The following is a 17719-nucleotide window of genomic DNA, read 5'->3' as shown; positions in this document are numbered from 1 at the left end:
CATATGAGTAAACTGCACCAAATGATATGCAATAATATTAGAGTCCACCCCAAGAAAATCAATCCAATCGCGCACCTGTTGCCACAAAGATGCAAACGTAGAAGACGATAAAAATAAGTGTTCGGCCGTCTCCACGTGACCACACCCTGAAACACAAAAGATATCATCTGCAGGAATAACACCACGAATAGTCAGATTAGCTTTCGTTGGTAGTCGATCCCGAATAAGCCTCCAAGCAAAAACTGAGACCTTCAAAGGAACTTGATGATGCCACACCAACTCAAAAGGTATGCCCATATGAGAAACATCACCGTCAGATAACAAATCATAGGCACCTCTCACGGAGTACCCCACATCAGTATCAGACAGCCACTCCCATATATCTGAAACATTAGGAACCAAAGAGATATCAAATAGTAGCGCCCTACACTCCTCTAGCATAGCCTCCTCCCACGCCCACAACCTACGCCGCCAACTCCACCCCTCCCCACCCTGCTCCAGACCCATAGAGAACAAAGTAGCCACTGTAATGGTTTTGTTCTCAGATAAGTCAAACAAGCGGGGAAACCCCACACTGAGCAGGGAACCGCCAATCCACCTATGCGACTAGAACAAAGTTGCTGCACCATCACCCACCCTCCGCCTAACACTATCACCAAACCACCCACCACCTACGTCACCGTCACCATCAAGAATTCTACCTACCTCCCGCCACCACGAAGAACCACTCCTAACGGGCGACTAAAACATGATACCACAACCCTTCTCTATCAACTAACAACCTCCAACATCATTTACCTAGTAAAGCAACATTAAACTTCTTCAACTTCCTGACCCCCAAACCTCCATGCTCCTTTTTAGAACACAAGGTATTCCAACCTATCCAATAAATTTTTCTAAAATCCTCACTCCCACCCCAAAAAAAATTATTCAATAAAGATTCAATGGAAGAGATTATACCTGATGGAGCTTTGAAGAAGGAAAAAGCATAGACAGACAAAGAAGTCAGAACTGATTTGAGAATGATCAAACGGCCACCGAAAGAGAGAAATCTGCTATTCCAACCCGACAATCTAGATTTAATACGATTCACGATTGGTTCCCAAAACTGAAGTCTCCCCGGATTACCATCGATAGGCAGGCCTAGGTACATAAAAGGGTTATTCCGAAGAGAGATGGTTTATAGTCAACTTTTGACACAATTTCCCCTTTAAATAGTTTCTCTCATTCACTTTTATTTAAAGGGTTTTTCTATCATGTGCAAATTTGCACATGTTAAGAAGTTTAAAATAGAAATTTTATATTGGAATTTGTACATTTAATATTTACTACTCCCTCCGTCCCTTAATGTAGGCTCCCATTGCCCTTTTCACATTTCCTAAGAAATGTTGTCAGTGTAATTAATGTGTCTGTTTTGTGTGTTAATATTACCAAATTATCCTTTGTTTGTATGTGTATTAACTTTGATTTTTCATATTTCAAGACAAGTTAGTAGTATTAATTAGGGGTATGTTTAGGAAAAATGAATAAATGTATCTAGTAATTTGAAAGGGGGTTTACATTTAGGGACAATAATAAAGTCAAATGGGGGCTTAAATATAGGGACGGAGGGAGTATAAAACTTTTGAATAAATAACTGTTGTTTTCTAAGAAAAGTTACTACTATTAGATGTTTTAACACGTGCAATGTTGCACATGTTAGACATTAATAAATAATTTTAACATTTTTTAGTTTTTTTCTGTAGAAATTTCGACGTCTTAGTGCGACATTGTTTTGTTTGTCGTTTTTGTGCGATATTGTTTGTCTTTCCCATCTTGTCCAAGTGTTTGTTTAGTTCAAATTGTCATACCAAATTTGATCCATCACAGATCCAATCAATAACGTTGACGTCTTCAACGTTGCAGATCCGGAGATATGATTATTTCGAAGACTTGAATATAGTCATATTTGCAAGTTTATGTACTTTGTCGTTTTATGCTATTAAAACTTATGTTGTGAGTTTATTCGCAGATTCACCCTTTTTGTTTTTAACGAATCTTTATTATATCATATACTCTATCAATGTGAATGAATGAATATCGTTTATTTTCAGTAAAAAAAATAATATCAAAATTAGTCTCCTTTGTCAATTTACACACGCCCCAATTTAGTCTCAAATACAAATTACTCGAACCCAAATTTGAATATAAGGAAAGAGTTTAATGGTGGTAGGTTGACGGTCCGAAACAATTTTGCACATACAACAAATCAAAACGTTTAGAATTTGCTTGTGTCCAAAGGTATGCTATAAATGAAGCTGAGGATTTGTTCAAAGAGGCTAGGACGATATTGGAAAAAGAGTATGGTCCTTATCATCCAGATACCTTAGGAGTTTATTGCAATCTTGTCAGAACCTATGATGCAATGGGAAGGTAACATCGTCATTGACCCTTAAATCTCCTTACTTTTTATTGTTCTGATCTCGACATGGTGCTATCTCGATCTTATGTCCAGTTTGGATTATATCGGTTCATCCATGTTTTACTAATGCATTGTTTTATATTTATACCATGTCATATAACATATTACAAGCTGAATAACATCGACATATATAACATAGTTTTGTCGAGTATACTAGAATTATTTAGGTTTTAATTGCTAACATTTTTTGTTAATTATAATGATTTGCAGAGTGGATGATGCCATTGAAATGTTGGAATATGTAGTTGGAATGAGAGAAGAGAATCTAGGAACAGCAAACCCTGATGTCGACGATGAAAAATGCAGGTTGGCCGAGTTGTTAAAAGAAGCAGGAAGATCAAGAAACAGGAAATCAAAAAGATCGTTGGAAACTCTTCTTGATTCAAACTCTCAAATTATAAAAGACAATTGCACATCAATAAATGTTTTTAATTTGTATGGTAATTTGAAATGTTTTGATTCATTGTGTATGTAAAATTGTTTTGAAATGTCAAGTTGTCAACCCACCACCATTAAACTCAGAGAAAACTGTACTCGAACTTAATCAAAGACGAAATTCTCCCTTAAAGTTGTGGCGGGTTCAAATGGGTAATTGAACGTGTGAATTATGTTGCCATTCCTCTTATGTTTAATACAAATATTAATCTAGTCTTAAAAAATGTGTGATATGATTGTAGTACTATTGAAATATTATACGAGTGGCAAGCACTGAAAAATCATCCAAATAGGGAGGAATTGTTACATATATATATATATATATATATATATATATATAGAAAACTACCAATTTCAGCATTTTTGGATTGAATTTTTCTTTCAAAAAATACCCTCAATTTTCAATACAAATAACACATGTAACAAATAGATAAAAATAAATTTTAATATTAAAACAAATGTAACAAACACGATATGAATATATATTTTTTGAGTTTAATTGTGATGGGTTGACAGTCCAAAATAGCTTTACACACACAACCAATCAAAACATTCTAAATTGCCACGTAAATTAATGATTTTAATTTATGTGGACCAAACGTGGCAATTTAAAATGTTTTAATTGTTTGTGTGTGTAAAACTGTTTTGTATTGTCAACCCACCACAATTAAACTCATATTTTTTTTTTCTTTCCATTATCATTTAAAAAGTGTAACAAACTATATGAGTATATTTATACTTACTTTTTCATTATTCCAATTATACCATTAAACAACTTTTTCTATAATAAAGTTGTTGTCGGTGTCATTAAAAAAAGAATTTAGATTTTTTTTTTTTTTGTTATATTGTATTATTGTCGGTGTCGTTGAAATAGATAATCATGTTTAGTTTGATTTTTTATAACTTGAAAGCAACAATATTTATATTTTTTTTAGTGTTAATTAAAATCAAAATTTCATAAAAAAAAAACACCGTTCATAATTTTGAAACGTTAATGCAATAAAAATAGCGGAAAGACGACACTCATGTGCTCGTCTTTTCGCTATTATAAAGTATGATGATATGATAAGAGTTAGATTATAATTTTAATTTAAAGTATGATAAATTTTAATTTAACTCCAGCAAACAAATGAAGAGCTAGAGTTAGATTATATGTTTGTTCAAAACCAAAAGAAAGAATTACATTACTTGTAGGTCATAATAAAGTAAGAACATCCAATCCAAAGAAATGTCAATCCACTATGAAGACTTCTTCTCATAGTAGAAGAAACCCATCTTTTATTTTTGATAGAAAATAAATTAAAGCTATAGGGTTAAATGAACAATCACAAAGAGATTTATACTTATCTTCTACAATACGCACTAGCAGGACTTGAACCCAAAATCTCTAGGTTTAAGACCTGCCTTTTTACCGCTCTTGTTAGATTAAAACCGAGAGTCAGCAAAGATTTTTTTTTAAAAAACTTCTACTAACACAGTCTATAAAAACATCGTATGAAATACTTAAAAGTTATTAGGATAGCTTATATCTTAAAATGCAACTTATACATGACTATAACTATTAATAAGAACACTACATATAAATTATTTGAATAAGCTCGTTGCTAAAAAAAATTAGAGATGCAAACATGAATTAGAGACGTATGCCAACTTTGTCGTTTTACAAGTACACAGTATGTCAACTTAAGTACCATTTCTTCTTTCATATGTAGTATAGTATGTACCATTTTATTTATAGACGTATGCATTCTTTATCAGCGCCACGTCGGAAAACAATGACAGGTTGTAATTTTTTATTTTGTATAAAATTCGATAAGAAAGCTTGGGAAGAAATCTAAATTGGATTGAAGTCACACATTCATGAAGTCACAATTGGTATTTGTTTTATTAAATTAGACATTTTAGTTATTTTAAAAAAAAACTAAATCCCAAACTTAAAAAATATACTATAAATAAATGTTTGATCTCAATTCAACTATAATTGATATAGTGAATGCATGAATTCGAGTTTTAAGAGAATCAGATAACAATGTTTGATCTCAATTCAACTATCATTGATGTAGTGAATGCATGAATTCGAGTTTTAAACAAGCCTGATGATGATTTATATGATTGGGTAACTATAATTGATGCTTTGAATTATTAGTGTTAATTAATCCAACTTTATTGTGTGAGGCAATGCGATGAGATGGAGTAAGAAACACATTGTCCGATCTATCTTGATATTTGAGTTAAGAAGAGATTGATGTTGAAGTATAAACTAAAATAAAAATTAAGAGTTTTTTAATGAGATTTTTACATAAGAAAAGCTAAGTCATCTCACTAAAAAGAATAGTTAAACATAAAAATCTATTGAGACGTCATAAAAATATGAGAGTAGTTAAAGATGTGAACACGGCTTAACATTGAGTAATCTCAAAAGCTGTGTTTCGGAAATTTGAGATTTAATTAAGACATAATATTATATAAGTCCAACAAGATTTTCAATTCTAATAGAGTGAATAAATAAGCTAACTAGAGAATATGTATTTTCAAAAGCACTTAAAACAATGCATTAATTTTTTATTCAGTATTTTCAACAGTATCCCATCTATTTTTAAAATTGAAAACACTCAACAATATAATACATTAATTTCACTTGAGGATTTCTCAGAGTGTGTCTAAACTTTCTGCATGCAATTGGCCTCCTAAGTATTAAGTCTAAAAAAAAAATGTAAGAAAATAAAATATGTGATAGGGAGAGCCCATTTATCATCCTCACACCATAAATATCTCCTTTAATTAATTTAAACTTTCTGAATAAACGTTGAGAATCCTTCGACATAGATGATACAAATGATCTCCTTAACAAATACCTCTACTCAAAATCGGCGACACAACACCTTACCCATTTATCACCATAGAGTAATTTATGTAGTTAAGGCACACCATTACCCAAAATCTTCTAATCTACCGCAAAAATTCATTCTCTCTATGATACCATGAAGATAACCCAAGTCCACTATATGATAGACTTTGCTAATATCAATTTTTAGCACTACTTCCCCCCTTTTTTTATCTCTAGTTTTACATTTCATGTGGTGAATAGTTTAGATGGCAACCATAACATTATCTGAAATGCTTCTATTTCTTGAGTAACACAATTTCATCATTGTGTTGTTAGTTATGTTTGATTCACATTGTAATTGGAAAAATAACTTTACTTTGCATTTTTTTAATTATTAAAACATAGAGTACAATGAGTACTCTAACCTAATAGTAAATTATAAAACAATGTTAAGAGTTTATAGACTTCAGATTAGATATTTCATCCCAGCCACAAAAAATAATTTTTTTTATCCGAGCCACAAAATATAATTAAATGATTTGCGGACCCCCTTGAAAATTATTTTGATCCGCATGCCCCACAAATACAAAACAACAATACTCAAAATAAAATAGATCATCACTTTGTAACTCTTTTACCTAAAGACCATGATGTAGAAAGTTAATATTTGCATCCATACCCCCACACTCTGAATACACCAAACCAATCATAAATCAGACACCAAATACTCCCTCCGCCCTAAATTGTAGGACATTTTGAGCATTTCACACATATTAAGAAATGCAATTAATATTATGTGAAAAACAGATATTATGAATTGTTTTACAAAATTGTCATTAATAAATAATATGGGAAAAATAAATGAAAGAATTGAAAAAAGAGAGAGTAATAAATAATTAAGGTTATAATAAGAAAAGTAACATTGTTGTTGCATCTGTATTGTAAAGCGACATATAATTTAGGACAATTTTTTTCCTAAAGCGACATACAATTTGAAACGGATGGAACATTATACAATAAATAACATGAATAGAAGACATCACTGCCTGATTCTTCTTGTAAAAATAAAAAACATTTCTATAGCAAATTATTCGAAGTAATAATGCATGCCTCAGAAAATCATCCCTAGTAGGTAATCGATCCAATAATAACTTCCTCACAAAAACATTTCTATATTATTCTTTTGAACCAAACATATATTTAATTAAAATATATTTCCTCCCCTCCGTTTCTCATCTTTTAATTAAAATCTCTCTCCTCTTATCCCTTCAGTTGAACTAAACAAACCCTAGGATAGGATCAAGGGCGGTTTCACCGCCCGACGACCCCGGCCGATCGCCCAGGCTCAATCGATAATTTTTGCACATTAGAGTCAACCCAAAAGCCAATTAACACACTTACAAAAAGAAAAATTTGGCCAATTTGAAAATTCTCACACACAAATCGGTCTCGGAATTTTATTTAGCACACAATTGACGGGTTCATTTCTCTTATTTTAACAGGTTAATTGTTCAAATTGACCCTGTAATATACATTATGTCTGAAAATTGACCCTTAAAAATACAAAACATATATTCTAGCATTGTAACTTGAATTTCTTCTTATTTTTGACCACCCTATAATATACGTGTAGTCTAAAAATGTGACCTACATGTTGAATTTTTTCATTATTTTTTTTCATACATGTTTAACACGTTAAAATATAGCTTTACATAAAAAATTAAATTTCTTCTACCAGGGATAAATTAAATATGAATTTTTATTCCCTCATAATTATGAATTTCTTAAACAATTTATAATTAATTTGCATCTTGTTTAAAGACTACGAAATTTCATTGGGAAGGTTCTTATCATGCCTACAAAATTAGGGAACTAAATTTGACTTGTGAGTATACGCTTACGCGGAACAAAATTTTAATTTTGCACGTTTTGGTTGAAAAATCAAAATAATTTTAAACGACTTTGAACAGATATGAAACTTTACAGATCCTTTTTATGTATTTTTATAGATGTCTCTGCAAATAATGAGCTCAAAATTCGATTTATAGGTCGAGATTTCCATTGTTTTGTTTTTTTAGTTTTTGACACTTTAAAAATTCATAATTAATTTGTCGTTTGTCGAAAATTTATAAATTTTTTGTGTAAAGCCATATTTTAACGTTCTCAACTTGCCTCTAACAAATCATGAAAAAATTCAATCTCTCGGTTGCTTTTTTGAACTTCGTGTATATTACAAGGTTATAAATAATAAAAATCTCGAATTACATGGTCAAAATACATGTTATTTAATTACAAGACCAATTTTCAGACTTCACATATATTACATGATCAATTTCAATTAATAATCCTATTTTAAATTGTACTATTGTTGACAAAATGATAAACCTCTTTTATTTCAATTTTTTAATTAAAATTAAAAAAAATATTTCGATTTATGACTGTTGATATATTATGTAACATGTGAATTTGCGATAAATTTTTTGCCCAGGCTCCATAAATTTCCTAACTCCACCACCGGATAGGATCACCAGAATCTAACCTAAACTGAAGTAAGAACCAAAGATATGCCGACATGACAGAAGTACTTGAAGGATTTCCTTTTCATAACCATGAATCTAGCTTGATGGGGCTATCTCCTCTAATAATAATGATAACAATTGATTCAAAGAAACCCCCCCTAGGTTTCAAAAATTGCCTAGATCATGATTAATCCTGGCTTCTACGGCCACTCATCACACTGGCGTAGACACTTGAATTCACACATTTGAAAGGTAGTTACGAAACCCTTGTAAACAAGTTGGTTTTATACCGAGTTGATTTTTGAAATATGCAAAAACATCAAAGTTAATTGCAACGATGCTTTATGAAAAATACATGATTTATTTATTCTAATTTCTAACGTTTATATTTTTACATCTTCACCTTTTCTACACACATTCAATTCAACACCTCATTTTTTCTCTATCTTTATCTTTTTTATTATATTTATCGTATCAGTTTCTCTATTTCTATCTCTCTCTTGATATACACAAGCCAAAAAAAACTTTAAAAAATGACTGAGTGGCTGAAATTTTATCAAAAGTTTGTCTTAATAATTCTTAGCACAGAAACCTTTTCTTGTTGTCAGGATCAGGAAGGACAAAAACCTTTGGCAGAACAAAGCATGCACTATACAGAAACAGGACCATGGTAGTTATGTTAAGAGTGTATGTGTGACTTCAGGTGTTCCCACTTCCTTGGTTGTGCTATCAGGTCGGAGGTACTGTCATTATGGTATTTCAGAAAGAAAAATACAACTCAAATTTTATCAATTGAATGGATTTAATTGACAAACATTTCATACTTATATAATACAAACCCTAACAAACACGTCATAACTCCGATATAATTTTTTAAAACCTATTTTCTGTTTTTTTATAATACATGTAAGGTTTCAGATTCGAACCTCGGACACCACAAAAAAAAAATATTAATAAAAAATTAGAAAATATTTTGAAAACCAAACATATCTTTAACCTTTCTAGCAACTATTCATTAAAAAAAAAAAAAAAAAAAAGTCTTTCTAGCATCTTTTTCTTCCTTAACCCTATTATTTGATTACTGAGTTATGAGTTCTGACAAATTTGTATGGACCTTAGATTGTGGAGTAGGCAGTAAAGTGGGTCACACACACCCTCAACTCTAACCGTGACAGGAGGCCCCGTCGAAAGTGGTTGCATTTGGCAGTATGGGACCGACCTATTGTATTAAACAAGCATCTTAATTCCCATACTGTTTCTCTAATTCATTTCAGGTAAATTATACAAGTGGATTGTACCAAAGAAAGTTTTACAAGTGGATTGATTTACGAAAGTTGTTTCAATACTCCTATAATCGATGACAATGACAGTTCTCCAAAATTACAGGTGGATGATCATTTTTGTTCTCATCATTGAGATGATGACCTAATAAATGTTATATATATATATATATATATATATATATATATATATATATATATATATATATATATATATATATATATAAGTAACTAAACTAGCCATGAAAGAATGATGAGTAATTTACTCCAACCAATACACATTAGCTACATAAGCGCATATTCATGAACTATCTTCACTCCACAAATAAATAGTTCATTTTCATTGGTTGGTGGGTAAATTACTCACCATTCTTCAAAGGTAATTTAGAAAAAACTTATATATATATATTAATTATATGACATTTTATTTAATTAAATTTTTTGGGATAAAATATATTTTATTATTTATACTTCTTATGCAGTGAATTAAGGTTATTGATTTTAGGTTATTCTGAATGCGTAGAGAATTATTTTAAATTATGTGGTTTATTTTTTTATTATAAAATTTGTGCTTAATTGCTATCAAAAACTGTGTGTAATGTTTATTAAAACTTAAGTTTTAGGTTTGTATAATATAGTTTAAGTTTATTTTAATGGTCCATCCAAATTTTTTTTTGTGCTTCTTCATTGTGTGTTTTTACTAACTTTTTTTCAATTGTTTTGATTTTTGCATGAATACCCACATTTCTTTGATTGTTTCAATATACTACTTTCCTCGCTAATTATATGGTCCTTTTAAAAAAATAACGAGAATTAAGAAAATTGAAAGTGGTAATAAATTTATTTGTAATTGTTATTGTTTTTCACAATTTTATCTTTTAAGAGAGGGTTAGTGTATATTTTCAACATAATATTTAATGCTGATTGAAGAAAAAGATATAAAATAAATGAGCTATGCTATTTCAAGGGAAAAAAAAAAAAGGAAACAATTTATCAGGAACACTTCACGAAGTGTGTTAAACCGTTGGATTTGGGACTTGATGAAATACATGGGGGTTGCAAAATAAAGAGGTGGAGGTGAGATAAGTAACTAACAAGCATCGTGATGATGTCGGGACAAATTTTTTCGCTCAAAGTAGCAATTCTCAAAATAAATATGGGCGTGTTGGTAAAGAAATGTACTTGAAGATATCATCAAAGGAGTCTTATAAAAAAAAACAATTTTTTTTTTATAAAAGGATCTTATAGTTAGGGACTGATAGCGCAGAAAATCAGAAGCGGAAGCTTGTTCAGAAGCTAGTTCAGAAGCAGTTCAGAAGCACTGTTCAGAAGCAGTTTCTGATTCTAAGGTTTTATGTGAATTAGAGAGAGAATTGAGAGAGAAGAAAGTTATGATGAAAATTGTAAAAGATCTTTATTGATTCTACATATGAAATGTACAAAGGAGGTAGCTTATATACAATATCTAGCTAAGTTGCTTGAAGCACAAGCAATGTAACAAACTCTAGATCTTATCTACTAACCTCTAACAAACTTGCAACAAACTTCATAACAAACTAAAATAGAATGTGATTAACCACTGATTGTGATTATCACTAAACTAAACTTGAATTAAAACAAACTAACATCCTCCCTTAATTCAAGTTTCCACTTCCTTCATTCCAATCAAGCTTCTGAGCTTGATGAATCTGTCAACCTTCAATGCCTTAGTGAATATGTCTGCAAACTGCAGCTCAGTAGAACAATGAACAATCTGTAGTGCTCCCTTGTTCACTTGCTCCCTCAGAAAATGAAACTTTGCTTCTATATGCTTGCTTCTTCCATGTAGAACTGGATTTCTTGCTAAGCTTATAGCAGATTTGTTGTCTATGAGCAATTCTATAGGTCTGCTAACCTCTATCTCCATCTCCTTGAGTATATTTTCAAGCCATATTGCCTGACATGCTGCCATACACCCTGCAATATACTCAGATTCACAGGTTGACAATGCTACAACTGGTTGCTTCTTAGCACACCATGAAATTGGAGCATTCATAAACTTGAATAGGTACCCTGAAGTGCTTTTTCTATCTTGTCTGTCTCCACACCAATCAGCATCAGAATATGCCATCAGTTCCATAGAACTATCATTCAAACATTTAGGAAATAGAATACCATACTGCAGTGTTCCTTTGATGTATCTCATCACTCTTTTGGCTGCTAGCAGGTGAGAGACTCTTGGTTCACTCATGAATCTACTGATTATGCCAACTGCATATGCAATATCAGGTCTACTATTGCATAGATACCTCAATGAACCAACAATTTGCTTGAACAATGTAGGATTCACAGGTTCTTCATCTTCATTCATCACCAGTTTTACATTTGTCTCAGCTGGTGATGATGATGGATTGCAGCTCATCATATTGAACCTCTTCAATATGTCAGATGCATACTTCTTTTGATGCATCACCAATCCCTCTGCAACTTCAGTAAATTCCATGCCTAGAAAGTATGTCAATTTTCCTAAATCTGACATTTCAAACTCACTCATCATCTGTGATTTGATTGCTTCTATCTCATTCATATCATTACCAGTCACTATCAAATCATCAACATAAAGACAGATGAGTAGTTGATTACCTTCACTTCCTTTCTTCACATATACACCATACTCAGACTTGCATTTAACAAATTCTTGCTTCACAAGAAAGCTGTCAATTCTCTTGTTCCAAGCTCTTGGTGCCTGTTTCAATCCATAGAGAGCTTTGTGTAATCTGTACACCATATCCTCTTTCCCTTTGATTTTGAAACCTGGTGGCTATGTCACATACACTTCTTCATCTAAAGGACCATTTAGAAAAGCAGATTTTACATCCAAATGATGCATTGGCCAGTTTCTTCCACAAGCTATAGCAACTATCAATCTCACAGTTTCCAATCTAGCAACTGGAGCATATACTTCAAAGTAATCCATACCAGCCTTCTGCATGAATCCCCTAGCCACTAATCTTGCTTTGTACTTGGCTACTTCATCATTTGGCTTCAGTTTCAATTTGAAAACCCACTTCACATCTATTGGTTTCTTACTAGCAGGCAGTTCAATCAGCTAGTTCAGATTGTATCATCCTTCTGAACTAGCTTCTGAACAAGCTTCCGCTTCTGATTTTCTGCGCTATCAAATTGGCATCAAGAGCCTTTGGTTTCGTTCTAAGGGGTAATCAAGATCTTCAATCACGCAATTTGTAGAAAGAAACGCTGAAGGAAACACCATGAATGGTAGCAGCAGTTTCAACACACATCTTCCAATTCTTGAAGCACGTAATTGGGAAAGATGGAGTGCAGTGATGAAGAATCTGTTTGGAGCACAAGATTTGCTTGAAATTGTGCAAAATGGTGTAGATGAATTAGCTGCGAATGCCACTGAAGTGCAAAGGAACGCACACAAGGAATTGAAGAAGAAAGATTGCAAGGCTCTGTTCTTGATTCAACAAAGTCTTGATGAAGGAAACTTTGAAAGAATCTCAAAATCACTGAGTTCAAAGGAAGCATGGGACATTCTTTCAAAGTATCATGAAGGTGATGATAAAGTGAAGTTGATTAAGCTTCAATCTCTGAGAAGGAAATTTGAGCTGATGCAAATGGAAGATGATCAGAAGATTTCTGAGTACATCTCTAAACTCATCAATCTTGTGAATCAGATGAAGGCTTGTAGTGAAGCTATCACTGATCAACAGATAGTTGAAAAGATTATGAGGACCCTATCTTCAAGGTTTGATTTCATTGTGGTGGCAATTCAGGAATCAAAAGATGTTAAGACATTGAAGATTGAGGAGCTGCAGAGTTCATTAGAAGCTCATGAATTGATGGTTTCAGAAAGAAGCAATGAAAGATCAATTCAACAAGCCCTGCAAGTTCAAACTATCAAGAAGGATGATTATGATAGGAAGAACTTCAAGAAAGGGAAGAAAAACTCTAAGGGAGGAAACTGGTCTAAAGGCAAGAACAATGGATCTGATAAAGTTGAATCTTCAAAGGAAGGAAATTCTAATCAAAAGAAGAAAGTTAATAAGAAGAAGATTCAGTGTTTCAAATGTGAGAAATTTGGACACTATGCCTCTGAATGTTGGTCTGGTAAAGGAAAGCAATCAAAAAATGATGAAGAGGAAGCCAAAATTGCACAAGATGATTCAGATTCTGAATCATTATTCATGATGGTTACAACAACTAGTAATGAGAGCTGCAATTCAGAAAGTTGGTTCTTAGATACTGGTTGTTCTAATCACATGACAGGAAACAAGACATGGTTAAGAGAAGTGGATCCTGGAAGAAATACAAAGGTGAAACTTGCAGATCATAGAGTCTTAATTGCAGAAGGAATGGGGAATATTGCTATTGAAGGAAAGAATGGGAAAGTGGCAATAATTGAAGAAGTTCTCTATGTTCCTGGAATGCAGTGCAATTTGCTGAGTGTAGGTCAATTCATTCAGAAAGGATACTCAGTTACTATGAAGGACAACACCTTTAAGTTGTTTGATAATCATCAAAGGTTAGTTTTGAAAACTCCTCTTGCAAAGAATAGAACTTTTCAGACCAATATGAAAGCTGTAGAATTGAACTGTTTATCTGCTATGGTAAAAGATGAAGATAGCTGGTTATGGCACTATAGATTTGGTCATCTCAATTTTAGAGGTCTTAATCAATTGGTTGATAAAGAAATGATTCTGGGAGTGCCTAAAATTGAGATACCTAACACAGTCTGTGATACTTGCTTGTTGGGAAAGCAACCTAGAAGTGCATTCAGTTCAAGTTCAGCAAGTAGATCAAAAGAGCTGCTTAATGTTGTATATTCAGATGTGTGTGGTCCTTTAGAGGTTCCTTCATTAGGAGGAAACAAATATTTCATCAGTTTTGTTGATGAGTTTAGCAGAAAACTCTGGTTATATTTGATTAAGGCCAAAAGTGAAGCATTTGATATGTTCCAGAAGTTTAAAATCTTAGTTGAAAAACAAAGTGGTAAATCCATTAAGATTTTAAGAACTGATGGTGGTGGTGAGTATACCTCAAAGGTGTTTGAGAAGTTTTGTGAAGACAATGGCATTGTACATGAAGTCACTGCTCCTTATACTCCACAACACAATGGTTTGGCTGAAAGAAGGAATAGAAGCCTGCTTGACATGACCAGAAGCATGTTAAAGATGAAGAAGATGCCTAATACATTTTGGGGAGAAGCAGTAAGAACTGCAGCATACATCTTAAACAGATGCCCCACTAAGAAACTTAATCAAATTCCTGAAGAAATTTGGTTAGGATGCAAGCAGTCAGCAAAACACTTGAGAGTGTTTGGTTCATTGTGCTATATGCATATCCCTGATGCAAAGAGAAGAAAGTTGGGGGATAAGAGTGAACCTATGATACTGGTTGGCTATCATGAGACAGGTGCATACAGATTGTATCATCCTCTGAATCACTCTATACTCTATACAGATTGTCCAAATTTCTCACATTTGAAACACTGAATCTTCTTCTTATCAACTTTCTTCTTTTGATTAGAATTTCCTTCCTTTGAAGATTCAACTTTATCAGATCCATTGTTCTTGCCTTTAGACCAGTTTCCTCCCTTAGAGTTTTTCTTCCCTTTCTTGAAGTTCTTCCTATCATAATCATCCTTCTTGATAGTTTGAACTTGCAGGGCTTGTTGAATTGATCTTTCATTGCTTCTTTCTGAAACCATCAATTCATGAGCTTCTAATGAACTCTGCAGCTCCTCAATCTTCAATGTCTTAACATCTTTTGATTCCTGAATTGCCACCACAATGAAATCAAACCTTGAAGATAGGGTCCTCATAATCTTTTCAACTATCTGTTGATCAGTGATAGCTTCACTACAAGCCTTCATCTGATTCACAAGATTGATGAGTTTAGAGATGTACTCAGAAATCTTCTGATCATCTTCCATTTGCATCAGCTCAAATTTCCTTCTCAGAGATTGAAGCTTAATCAACTTCACTTTATCATCACCTTCATGATACTTTGAAAGAATGTCCTATGCTTCCTTTGAACTCAGTGATTTTGAGATTCTTTCAAAGTTTCCTTCATCAAGACTTTGTTGAATCAAGAACAGAGCCTTGCAATCTTTCTTCTTCAATTCCTTGTGTGCGTTCCTTTGCACTTCAGTGGCATTCGCAGCTAATTCATCTGCACCATTCTGCACAATTTCAAGCAAATCCTGTGCTCCAAACAGATTCTTCATCACTCCACTCCATCTTTCCCAATTACGTGCTTCAAGAATTGGAAGATGTGTGTTGAAACTGCTGCTACCATTCATGGTGTTTCCTTCAGCGTTTCTTTCTACAAATTGCGTGATTGAAGATCTTGATTACCCCTTAGAACGAAACCAAAGGCTCTTGATGCCAATTTGATAGCGCAGAAAATCAGAAGCGGAAGCTTGTTCAGAAGCTAGTTCAGAAGCAGTTCAGAAGCAGTTCAGAAGCACTGTTCAGAAGCAGTTCAGAAGCACTGTTCAGAAGCAGTTCAGAAGCAGTTTCTGATTCTAAGGTTTTATGTGAATTAGAGAGAGAATTGAGAGAGAAGAAAGTTATGATGAAAATTGTAAAAGATCTTTATTGATTCTACATATGAAATGTACAAAGGAGGCAGCTTATATACAATATCTAGCTAGGTTGCTTGAAGCACAAGCAATGTAACAAACTCTAGATCTTATCTACTAACCTCTAACAAACTTGTAACAAACTTCATAACAAACTAAAATAGAATGTGATTAACCACTGATTGTGATTATCACTAAACTAAACTTGAATTAAAACAAACTAACAGGGACGAATGTTGTACCTTTTTTAAAATCATTTCATTTCAATTCAACTTTTCTCATTAAAGTTATAATAAAATTTCATTTAGTAATATAATAATTTATGTTTTGATATATGATCAAAACATGCTGAAAAAATATTCATGGATGGTACTCATACATTCATATTCTATTAATTGGGACATGATTCTTCAAAGCCAACATAGCATCATTAGGTAATCCAATCAAACTAGGAACTCCTACAAAAAGGAGTAAACTTATACATTCCCCAAGATCAACTTCAATAGTTTTATTGCATCATGCAAAAACATGCACAACCACTAGTTTTATCAAACTCACCGTTAGTTCAAAATATTTATCTCCATCACCGCAAAAACTTGCATAATGCCCCCGGTTCATGTATCTCTTTATTTTTATTTAATAACTTTTGCTTTTTGCCTAAAAAAATACTTACCTAATATTTTTCTCAAAATTATTATTACACTTCGTACTTGGTTTACACTATAAAAGCATTTGTTATAGTAGCAAATTAGGCTTTGACGGCTCATAATGGCATGGCCTATCTTATTAAAATAATCCCACATCTTAGGACACCCTTTGTTTCTTAGTGAAAACATAGAATCAAATTGCAAGTGGAATGGTTATAAACAGAACAGTCCCAAAGACTTGACCCACCATTTATGTCTTCTTTAGAATCAAAAAATAAAATTGAATAGTGGTGTGTTTAGTTGCGTCAGCCATTATGATATTTGCAATCATAGTATTATTCTCTTTCTTATGAATATTTTCTTTGGTTCTATTACATATTACATATCTAAAGTACGAATTAAATACATGTTTTTTAATATATGTATATTATATAGTTAGGTGATGCATTTTAAATTGCGGAATAGGAACCAGAATCTCATGTGTTGTTTGAGGCACCGCCTACAAATGTAATAAACAAGAAAAATAAAAAATATGCAACAAAAATTATGATTTTCTTCCATGTGATATATCATATCATACTTTCTAGATGAGTTGGATATACTTGTTTGTGACAAACTGACAAATTAATAATAAATGTACCATGGAATTATTTTCGTACTAAACTATTTTTCTGAAATTACAATATTTTATGTGAATCAAATTGGATCCACAGTATCACCATGCAACTTGAATAATGATTGTACTAACATAGGTGGTATATGGTATCTATTGGAATTTTTTAAAGTGATAAAATGAAGAAGGACCACCTGTATGGTTTGATTAGTAGCATTAGGGTTGTGCATTATACAATTTTTTTTTTTACCATAGAAAGAAAATTATATCCAAATCTTGTTTTTTTTTTCCAAAGGACAATGAGCAACTGTATTTTGTATTGTATTCTATTGTTTTTTATTTTTTTTT

General features: G+C 32.4%; 1 protein-coding gene across 1 annotated transcript; it reads left to right on the top strand.

Moving 5' to 3' along the window:
- Positions 1-600: 600 nt before the first annotated feature.
- Positions 601-2936, top strand: LOC120578289 (protein KINESIN LIGHT CHAIN-RELATED 2-like). The gene is made up of 3 exons (XM_039830943.1): positions 601-801; positions 2213-2412; positions 2672-2936. The coding sequence occupies exons 1-3, from the start codon at positions 601-603 to the stop codon at positions 2934-2936; spliced, it is 666 nt and encodes a 221-aa protein (XP_039686877.1).
- Positions 2937-17719: the final 14783 nt, after the last annotated feature.

The sequence above is a fragment of the Medicago truncatula genome, chromosome 2 (genome assembly GCF_003473485.1).
Source record: "Medicago truncatula cultivar Jemalong A17 chromosome 2, MtrunA17r5.0-ANR, whole genome shotgun sequence".
Taxonomy (NCBI): domain Eukaryota; kingdom Viridiplantae; phylum Streptophyta; class Magnoliopsida; order Fabales; family Fabaceae; genus Medicago; species Medicago truncatula.
This window is presented reverse-complemented; position numbering and strand designations above follow the sequence as displayed.

What these genes read in the sequence shown, in the direction of transcription:
- LOC120578289 (XM_039830943.1), top strand. Translation starts at nt 601, where the DNA reads ATGCGACTAGAACAAAGTTGCTGCACCATCACCCACCCTCCGCCTAAC. An exon ending in CCTCCAACATCATTTACCTA is followed by an intron (nt 802 to 2,212) that starts GTAAAGCAACAT and finishes TAATGGTGGTAG; the next exon opens with GTTGACGGTCCGAAACAATT. An exon ending in ACCTATGATGCAATGGGAAG is followed by an intron (nt 2,413 to 2,671) that starts GTAACATCGTCA and finishes AATGATTTGCAG; the next exon opens with AGTGGATGATGCCATTGAAA.